The 11,005-nt window shown below is 39.1% G+C and overlaps 1 protein-coding gene across 4 annotated transcripts in view; it reads left to right on the top strand.

The window, feature by feature from the left end:
- Positions 1 to 11,005, top strand: part of LOC130071175 (A-kinase anchor protein 2) — a 112,542-nt gene that overhangs the window by 18,123 nt on the left and 83,414 nt on the right. For all 4 annotated transcript variants that reach the window (XM_056235825.1, XM_056235823.1, XM_056235822.1 and 1 more), the window contains exon 2: positions 605 to 650. In XM_056235825.1, coding sequence (XP_056091800.1) covers positions 606 to 650 — 45 coding nt within the window. In that variant the 5' untranslated portion in view covers position 605. The remainder of the gene's footprint in view (positions 1 to 604; positions 651 to 11,005) is intronic.

The raw sequence follows: 11,005 nt of genomic DNA, 5'->3' as shown, positions 1-11,005 counted from the left end.
AATCCCCACCGGGATAGAAAGACATGAACACACACGCACACACACACACACACACACACGCGCACACACACACACACACACACACACACAGCAGTCACAGTTAGGTGTGACAGTATTGTCAGTGACATCTCTCTGCCTGCTCGCCTGTAGCTCTCTTCTAAACACAGGGGGCGGGTTCAAGACCCTGTCATCTGTCTCTAACCCGGCCAGTGACAGAGAGGGGAGTGGGATGTAGGAGGAGAGAGAGAGAGAGAGAGGAGAGAGAGAGAGAGAGAGAGAGAGAGAGAGAGAGAGAGGAGAGAGAGATGAGAGAGAGAGAGAGAGAGAGAGAGAGAGAGAGAGAGAGAGAGAGAGAGAGAGAGGAGAGCAGCCTGGCAGACACATGGCCAGTGAATGAGAAGATCTTTCCTTCAGTACACTGTGTCTTTCACTAGCTGGCTTACTTCAGAGGACCAGGGCAGAGAGAGAGAGTGTGTGTGTGTGTGTGTGTGTGTGTGTGCGTGTGTCTGTGTCTGTTAACCTGCTCACCCACGCCCCACACACACAAACACACTTGGGATTACCAATCTCACGGTTACTGAGAATTCTACCTTTGTTTTTCCAGGATGGCTGAAGCTGAACTTCATAAGGAAAGGCTCCAAGCCCTGGCGGTAAGTTCTGTGTTGCTTTGTTCTTACAGTCTCACCAAAATCTTTTTATTTATTTTTTTGACACTAACATACATTGTTGATGCGCATAACTGTGCTCCTCTTCGCTAGAAAAGCATTTCAGTACTAGAGAACTAGTTTGTTTGGTAACACTTTAGAATACGGTTCCTTCGTTAATGAATAACTACACAGGAACAAATGAGTAACACAATATTAACAATCTAGTAACTACTATTAACTAACAAGAAATTCTGATTAACAAATTAGTAAGTAACAGCGCACAGATGAAAGTGGTGGTTCACTATTAACTAATCAATAACTACTTTTTTTTAATGCTTCCCAGAGAACTACTGTAAGAATCATGGTAACTAAGTAGTAATGACTCAAGTGTTACTACATACTTCTAAAGGAATGACTAATTATTTGGATCCGTATTCTAAAGTGAAGATCACGGTAACTAACTAGTAATTACTCAAGTGTTACTACATACTTCTAAAGGAATTACTAATTCTTTTAAGCTTTTGAGGTTTTTGGTGAAGTTTTAGATAGTAATTCCCATAGAAGTATGTAGTAACACTTGAGTAATTACTAGTTAGTTACCATGATCTTCACTTTAGAATACGGATCCAAATAATTAGTAATTCCTTTAGAAGTATGTAGTAACACTTGAGTAATTACTAGTTAGTTACCATGATCTTCACTTTAGAATACGGATCCAAATAATTAGTCATTCCTTTAGAAGTATGTAGTAACACTTGAGTAATTACTAGTTAGTTATCATGATTATTACATGAAAAGCCAATCCTAAAGTGTAGAATCTTCTAATCCTTCACAAGATATTTGCACGCACGTATGAGGTAGGAGACATTAATAAAATCTTTTTTTTTTTTGCGAGGTATAGGTTAAATAATAAAATCACTGTATATGGTATTTGGATGGCCGATAACTCAATATGTTCCAGCCGTCACCGTGACTCTGGCCAATTTTCTGGCATTCCTCTGGACTGGCATTGAATCACTACAGGACAAGTAAGGTCCCGACAACTGCATTTAAAAAGCCATTTCTTTAAAATTATTCAGTTGATAAATAGTTCTCTAGGAGAGAGCATAGGCTAATTATTTCCCAAATCATAAGTCTGCTATGCTATTACATATTGATAAACCTTGTGTATTTGTTTACAGCAGTTATTAATGTTAATGTAGTGCTAGTCATTTGTCCTGCATTAGTTATTGATTAGTTTTGCATGAACTATTAATCTTCTTCAGTAGTTCTCTGGGAAGCATTAAAAAAATAGTAGTTATCAATTAGTTAATAGTGAACTACCACTTTCATCTGTGCGCTGTTACTTACTATTTCATTATTCAGAATTTCTTGTTAGTTAATAGTAGTTACTAGATTGTTAATATTGTGTTACTCATTTGTTCCTGTGTAGTTATTCATTAACGAAGGAACCGTATTCTAAAGTGTTACCGTTTGTTTGAAATCAGTCCCAAACGAACGCATTATAGAAGCTCATAAACCTGATGGTTTTGGTGCTGTTACCTTGCCATTGGTAATGTGTGTTTTTGCCACAAGTGTGTTCTCATTGAGAGAAGATTTACTATTGACGAATCACCCTATATGACCCAGAGGGCAAGAATTTGAAATGTGGCTAAAATAGAGACTAAATTTGGCACCAGGTCAACCCCTCTGCGTAGACTAGAAGTGAGCAACAGATGGAAAACTATTTTGGCTACATTGCTTACATCTTTGTGATTCCATAGAATACACACACTGCAGAAATAGTCTGTTGGACCAGCGTGTGTTAGTATACACTAGGAACTGTCCTAATACACTTATTGGACTCAGTTCATGAGAAACAGTTTTTTTCTGAAGAAGTTTTTCTTTGAGTCTATCCAAAACTTACTGCAACAATGCTAGGCCATTCTGATTGGTTGCTAGGTTGTTCTGATTGGCTGCTAGGGTGTTCTGAGTGGTTGCTAGGGTGTTCTGATTGGTTGCTAGGGTGTTCTGAGTGGTTGCTAAGGTGTTCAATGTGGTTGATTAGCTATAGTCTCTAGATATGGCCTTCCTTCAATAAAAGTCTATGGAGCTTTTTCCTGTTTTTATAATCCGAGTTAACCCTTGTGTTCTGTTCGATTTCTGTGTACACCCCTTATGGACCGGGTCAAATTGACCCTAATTGGACTCAATACAATTCCTCAAAAATCACACTATGAAAAACAACAAAGATTTAATATCAACATTTGTCAAACATTACAAAAACATTATATCTGAAAATATGATTTATGAAAATGTTTTTAAAACATTTTTTAAAACAGTTTTCTTTTGACAAAATTGGAAAATAAACAGTATACTGATTTTTGTTGCATATATTTTTTTTTTCCTTTTTTTTTTTTTTTTTTTTTACATTTTATGCTTTGAACATCGTAACTGAACAAAAAAAAAATGCTGTATAATGAAAATGTTTCATTTTCCTAAGTTAACTTTACCTAGTTTCCTAAGACCTATTTTCCTAGTTTCATTATTCACTCACTGGGAAGTGAGAAACCAAACATAACAAAAACATACATCAAATAAATGTTTTTTTTATTTATTTTTGGCTCTGTGAAGCTGCCTTTGAAAATCCTACATAAAAGTTTTGGTTAAAAACTAGGTATTTTAGATATTTTGAATATTGAAATGAGAGCTTATTTTACTATCTGTGTCTGACAAAGATTTTCATCTGTAATTTGCAAATAATTCTGAACACTGTAATTTTAGCTTTTTCAAGTGTGTTTGGTTAGGGTTAGAGCACTTTTAGATACACTTGCACGTTAGAACTGGAGTTGAAGTGCCCTGACATACAGAAAATAAATGTTTTTATTTTGTGTCTGTACAGTTGCTTTTGAATGGCTGTCTATGAGGGTCAAATTGACCCGCGAACATCACGAACGTAACAGTAATTTTGTTTGTATATGTCAAAACACATCAGCATGTTGAAACTTTGCATGCATGTTCATCATGATAAATGAGAAAAAGTCACAAAATATCAAGAAAAAAAACAAAGGTTAACCAGTATTTCCAACAACTTGAAAATCGAAACGGGTCAAATTGACCCGCAACATAACACAAGGGTTAATCCGATGGTTTGGAAAAGTAATAGTACACCTCTCCTCTTTCAAATCACTATCCTTTATTAGCAATATATCGATGCTTGCCTTAAGAAACACCACTAATTAAAAGTCTGTCAAGTCTAACAATGAAAATTGATTCTTGGCAGCAAGAACTGCAGCAGGCTAATGCCTTTTGGATGAGGTTTGCCAAATGAAAGGTGAAGTGTTGAGATAGAGGGCCTGTGGTAATGCTGCCTCGCTCAGAAAGCGGAAATATAAATAATTAAAGTTATACAGTGTCTGGCTGCATCTCAAGCATTGACGGATGACTGGTTCTCGATACAAATGGAGATAATCTAAATAGTGTCTACTTAATTGCTTTTGCATTGAGAGTTTGTTTGGCAAAACGGCTATTACCCTCGAATAGCTCCAATTAAAGTAATTACGTGACAGTTTTCCCGCATTTTAGCAAGAATTCAGTGCTTTTATCGCATCTGATAGTTGTGAACATAATATACACATCATTTTCTTGACATCTGTTTTTGGTGCTGAATGAACATAGTAGTAATGGCGCTGTGAATCAGTCGTGCAGCATTATTACGATGTCAGCCACATGCCTGCTTATTCAAACAATGCTTGCAACTAAGAATAAGTCATGCAACCTTTCATTCGTGCTGGTACGGTTTCTTTGTCTGACACTGAGTATCAACCTGTTGTGATCTTGCGAGATACTGGTTCAGAACAGTCCTTAATCCTGAAAGAGTTACTTAAAAGACCTTTTCCTCTCACAAATCTGGTATTTGGTGTGCTTTGTGTTTGCAGTTGTAACATTTCACAGTTAAGTTGATTCAGGTAGTGCATCAATTTACACCAGGTAATTCCCTTCTAGTAATATATGTCCCGAACAGACAAAGCATTTCATATATTAAAAAAATTACAGAAGCTCTTTGACAGATATCTGACCAGCACAGGCTGAAACAGTATGTGGGTTTCCCCTTTTATAATACTAGGGAAAAAGAGTGACATTAATGAGGTGGTGAAACTTTATTGCGCTGTCTGTTTTGACGGTAGCTCTATGGAAAGCCCTCATAGTCCCACACAGTACTATTAATGTTGTCTGGTAGCTTTACAACTTAAGTCAAATGGTTAAAATCAGCCATCTTTGACCCATTGTGCTTTAAGGCGTTTATTCTCATTTGGTGAGATTTTTAATAGATGTAACGAGTGTTGGTTGCCAGTGCGGAAGTCAAGCCACAGTGCTAGAATGTAGTGGGTGATTGCCAAGACATTGTTATGAGATTGCTAAGGTGTTCTCAGGGGTTTCTCATGTTGCTATGGGGACTTCAGGGTGGTTGACAGTGTTACTAGATAGTTTTCAGGGTGTTTTCTGTTGTTGTGTACTGGCTCATGTTGAAAGTAGTGACATGTGAAGGCCAACCCATGGTAACCCATACTCGAAATTTGTCCATCCAAGTTAGTGCACACACATCAGGAGTAGTGAGTAGTGAATACACACACTTCAAACCATGGACAGGCATTCACTGCGCCGCCCGAGGAGCGATTGGGGGTTAGGAGCCTTGCTCAAGGGCACTTCAGTCATTTCCTGCTGGTATTGAGAATCAAATACGCAAACTTCAGGTTAACAATCTGATTCTTTAACCGTTAGGCCACGACTGCTCTATCGATTACGTTTGGCTTGAGCCAATAAGATTGTCTTCACCATGAAGACATTCATCCAATTACTTAAAAAATAATAGAAAACCTCCATAATTACGACACTGATTATGCACTTAAGTCTAATAGTCAGGATTAGGGCAGGAGTGTCAAATCCTGCTCCTGGAGAGCCATCTTAAGAGTTTCTCCAACACCATTCTGGAATTTTGTCTGAATATGCATACTTTCCAACTATATGGTATGCAAAAAACAGTATATCAAAAGAGTATTATGCCAGAATGCATAGTATTTGAATAACAGAGATTATGAAATACGTAACACAGTCTCATCCAAAGACGTCATCTGTCTGACGCTTTTGACCATACGTCAACATCCGACGTTTTAGGGTACCCTTTAACGTCAGTTAGATGACGATCCTAGGGCGTCATCTAACTGACACTTTACCTTTAGCGTCAGTTAGATGACGCGGGTAGGTTTAGGTCTGGGGTAGGGTTAGGATTAGATAGCGTCATCTAACTGACGTTAAAGGGTACCCTAAAACGTCGGATGTTGACGTATGGTCAAAAGCGTCAGTCATATGACGTTTTGGGATGAGACTGGGCTGAAATACGCATCCAGTGGACCCTTTACTACCCCATGAGGTCATAGGGGGTCACATGACGGCGTAGGTCACATGACAATGACTACATGGCTGATGTAGTATGCCAGGATTACATTCATAGTGCACACTCATGCTGTATATAGATCATAGTTTTTAATGTTCACAAAGAAAGTTATTCATCAAAGAGCAGCTATCACCCTGTAGCCCAATACTGGTTGCCAGCTGAAGCCAAGCAGGGCTGAGCCTGGTTAGTACCTGGATGGGAGACCTCCTGGGAAAACCAGGTTGCTGCTGGAAGAGGTGTTAGTGAGGCCAGCAGGGGGCGCTCACCCTGTGGTCTGTGTGGGTCCTAACGCCCCAGTGTAGTGATTGGGACACTATACTGTCAAAGAGCACCGTCCTTCGGATGAGACGTTAAACTGAGGTCCTGACTCTCTGTGGTCATTAAAAATCCCAGGGTGTCCTTCGAAAGAGTATAACCCCGGCATCCTGGCCAAATTTGCCCATTAGCCTCTGTCCATCAAGGCCTCATAATCATCCCCATATACTGATTGGCTTCACTCTGTCTCCTCTCCACCAATAAGCTGGTGTGTGATGGGCATTCTGGCGCAATATGGCTGCCGTCGCATCATCATCAGGTGGTGCTGCACATTGGTGGTGGTTAAGGAGATTTCCCTTTTGCAAATGTGAAGTGCTTTGAGTGCGGAGAAAAGTGTTATTTTTTATTATCGAGTTTCCTTAAAAGCAATGAAAATGTGGATTGCACGTGCAATTTTATTATCAAAACAGACGTCTGGTGTTGTGACTGAAACTTGTGGTAGTTTGGTGTTCAAAGATCTTATAATGGTCAGTACTCTATGTAGGCTGCTCTCATTAGAAAGCTTTTCATTTGGACTTGCCCTCAAGAAAGGAAAGCACCACAGGACTATGCCCGCGGATTTTTTTTTTAATTTAGGGTTTCTAGTTTCACTCCATATTCATCCAACATCTGTGTTACCCCAACCACATATTTTTATCTGGGCTTCGCTTGGTTTCCCATGATCTTCAGAAAAGCAAAGTCTGTGGGCTGCTCGATGTTGGCAAAGCAGTTGTGTTTCTGAAATGAGCTCAACTAAATGCTATACCTCAAGTAGATTACTGAAATGTAGTGGAGTTTAATGGTTGTTTTATTCAAATCATATGCTGACTTGTTGCACGTAACATTTATAGCTTCATCACTATTTTCTATCATGCTGTTTTGCTGGGAGTGCATTATAAATATCGGTTTCTGTGAGTGGTGTATATAGACTCCCTGTGTCAACAATGCTAACCACAAACTGACTGCATGACTGACAAACCGCTTGAATACCACTTTACTTTTCAATAAACATACCATTAAGACATACAGTAGAAGAACTGATTTTTGGTAATTTTGCCTGACAATTCCCTGTACAGTAAGTGAATCACTCCCATACTGACTGTTTGCTAGCTTGCTATGTTTCTGGTCTATTGCCTCAAACCACAGGCTGCTGCTGCTTTACAGGACAGTCTTTGGGTCCAAATCTGTGGCTTTTCTTTTCAGTCCAACAAGTGAGGGAATGTCGCTAGCTCAAATGAGAAATGGGTTAGCGGTTTGCTAATTGCGGTACACTGGGCGGAGGAGATTGCACGTGGACAGACTTCCCTCTTGACTTAAATGACCCTCCCTGAGCAGTTGTGACTTGTTTACACAGATTAATTTGGTCAAGCTCAGGTCTAGACCTTTGCTATAGGCCTCATTTACACTGTGCTCATGCTAGCGTAGCACTAGTCTGAGCCTCAGACATTACACACACTAACCGCCCACACTCTGTTCACTGATCATCTGATGTATATGGCAAACAAATCTAAAACTCTTTCACAAAGGTAAAAGTCTTAAAGCCCGTTCACACCATGGACGATAACTATAACGATAATGCTAAAGATATAGTTCTAAAAATCATTCTAAATGTAAACGAATTGCAGAGTCCAGACAACAACTTTAACAATAACGGCAGCTGATGAACGATGAAAACATTGACAGCCAATCAGAATCCATCCTGCTTTAAAGAGCTCGAGCATTTAAAGCGGCAGGCGACAAAACTGGAGTGCGCGGTTATAATAAACAGAGTGATATTGAGTGTTGGCGTGGATGCTAATATAGTTATCGTTACAGTATCTTTATAGTTATGGTTCTTGGTGTGAATGGGCTTTTAATTTGATTGGCTGACTCCTACAGGTTTTCCAGGACGTTTTTAATGGTCCGCCAGGAAACTTAAGCCGTGTTTACAAGTTCTGTCAGGACCACTATCGTCAAATATGATTGACAATTAGCATACAGTTTGGATTGGCGGTATGATTCTGTTCTGGGCGAGAACTCCCTGTGCATCCAGTCAGCCTAGCATGGATAAGAGCAGCAATAACCCCCCTTAGGGTGAACAGAACAGAACCAACATGAATGTATGCAGATATCATTAATTAAAAATTATAAAGTACAACATAATTTGAGAATTTATTCTGATTCGAGGGGAATGAGAAGGCCATACTGACTGGCGAGAGGAGGAGCTGGGGAGGGAGGAGGGTAACTCGCTCCTGAGAAACACGATATCTGCTGATAGTACTGAAGGAGCTTATACATGTATACAGTGATAGGCGTCATATTCCTATAGGCAGTGGTGGAATGTAACGAAGTACAAATACTTTGTTACTTTCTTAAGTACATTTTTCACAGATCTTTACTTTACTTAAGTAGAATCAAAGTGCATACTTATTACTTTTACTTCGTTACATTTTGCAGCAATTATTATACTTTCTACTCCACTACATTTCTACAACGTTCTGTTAAATTTTCTGATCAGTTTTCCCCTGCCAAAACGTCATCCTGACCGTCCGTTCGTCGCACGTTTGTCTCACCAGTGAAGTTTGGTTGCCATATCAACCCGGTCACACTAAATGCGTCTCTATGGCACGCAGTGTGTTTATCGTGCAATTTATACGCGGAAATTTGTTTTTACGTGCATAGGATACGCATGGGTAGGTTTAGTAGTGGTGTGGGGTGCGTGAAAACCCTCCTATTATACGTTTGGTTAGGATTAGTATGGCAAGCCAAGAGGTTCAGAATTACGCCATAAATGAATCGCGTTTACAGCCAAACTCTGTCAAATTAAGCTTGATGTGTATATTGCCTAATTGCAAGCTTGTTCAGAAATGGTGACAAAAACTTTAAAAAAAAACGTCATTTTCCATCATTATTGAACATCATTATAGGAATATTAGGTTGAATGAGTTAGGATTAACTGTTTTATTAATCATTAGAATATAGACATTAAGAGAATAAATTGTTATGCAAGGACTTTTACTTTTAATACTTAAAGTACATTTAAAATCAGGTACTTTTTACTTTTTACTTAAGTAGGGTTGTCCTTATTACTTTTTACTTATGGTACTTCTACTTTCACTAAAGTAAATATCTCTCTGGTTATTTGTACTTTTACTTAAGTACTGAGATTCAGTACTTCCTCCACCACTGCCTATAGGACATGTATCAGCTGAGAGTCAGCTGATGCGAGCTTGACTAACGTGACCTGCCAGAACTGACGCTACGCTTAATTTCTGATACCGCAAAAATGAACGCTTCAGATGAGTAACTAAAAGCTTGATTTAAAAAATGGTTTGTGAAGTTCATGGCATAGAAACTTCAAGACATTACGCGTTTTGTTTGAGGCACTTAGTTGAATTTAAAAGAGAGTTGAATTTTTTGTGAGCTAGGTAAACCCTTGTGATTCCCAAGTGATCCCATTTTATTAGTTGTGTGTCCTCTCACATCTATAATGGAAAATCAGGTGAAGAACTTTACTGAGAAGGGAATATTTGCGGCATATTCAGGTAAACATAAAAGTATAGATAGTTTGTAATTGCATCAACATTTACACGCCCCTGAACATGACATTGAACAAAGAAACCTGTGATTGGTCACTTTACATGTCAGTCAGAAGGCATCTTCCTGACTAAGTGGGCAGTTCTTGGCCAATTCCAGTGGCTATAGAGTTATGTTGTTAGTCAAAGGTCTGGCTACATGACATTAGCATAGTGCAGGCGTCCATTACTAGCGGGTTAAACTTAGCAACAGCTGTCTGTGATGATTTGGCTCAGGGTTCACATATTTCAGGGAGGTGGGGTGATCCTCAGGTGGGTTTGGATCCCCAGAGCTCTCGGGTGTGGCGGCTCAGCTGCATTTCTGAAACAAGCATTGGGAACTAACTGTGCTGTAACTAAAGCTTTTCGCTAACTAGCACAGATATCAGTGCCAGATCATTCAGATGTTTCAAATCTCTGTATTTCTGTGTTTTTTAGTATGAATAGCGCTCAACTATTCTAAAATGTTTAAAAAGTGTTCACTTACAGGGTCACTTACACCGAAACACTGATTTCACTTTTATTTTAGTTTACATTGGGAATTCTGTTCAGTTTTAGTTAGCGCCACATCTCAGCATCCAAACAACAGCTGATACATAGAAAGAAAGGCCCACCATTGTTGCTTTATACTCAGATGTACATCACGATACAAAAGAAAAAATCTGTTGCTATTTCTGATTCATTGCTACTTTTTGATTAAACCAGACCATCCGACAATGATTGAACAATACGAAAACTGAAGTAATAATCTCTGTAAATTTATTGAGTTTTGTCATCAGCTTCCTCACTGCATTTTCATCTCTGTAATAGTTTTTGTTAATGACAACAAGCTTGATAAATACTTAGCGGAAGCAAAGCAACTTACAGTAACACTAGTTAGAAGTAACAACCTGAGGTTAAGTGTGTCGATCAAGGGCACGGTGGTGACCAGATCTTCCCATGTGGGATTTGAAGCTCCAAACTGTTGGTGGCCCCCACAGAACGTTTAACCAGTATCCTATACTCTTCTCAAAACAGCTTGCAGCTGTAGGGGTCAAACTTTGGAATGCAAGTCATGCCACTTACATTCAATCACA

This window comes from Rhinichthys klamathensis, unplaced genomic scaffold (assembly GCF_029890125.1).
Source record: "Rhinichthys klamathensis goyatoka isolate OS25496 unplaced genomic scaffold, OSU_Roscu_1.1 h1tg000431l_1, whole genome shotgun sequence".
Classification (NCBI taxonomy): domain Eukaryota; kingdom Metazoa; phylum Chordata; class Actinopteri; order Cypriniformes; family Leuciscidae; genus Rhinichthys; species Rhinichthys klamathensis.
Note: the sequence above shows the minus strand (reverse complement) of the source record. Positions and strands in the feature narration are given on the sequence as shown.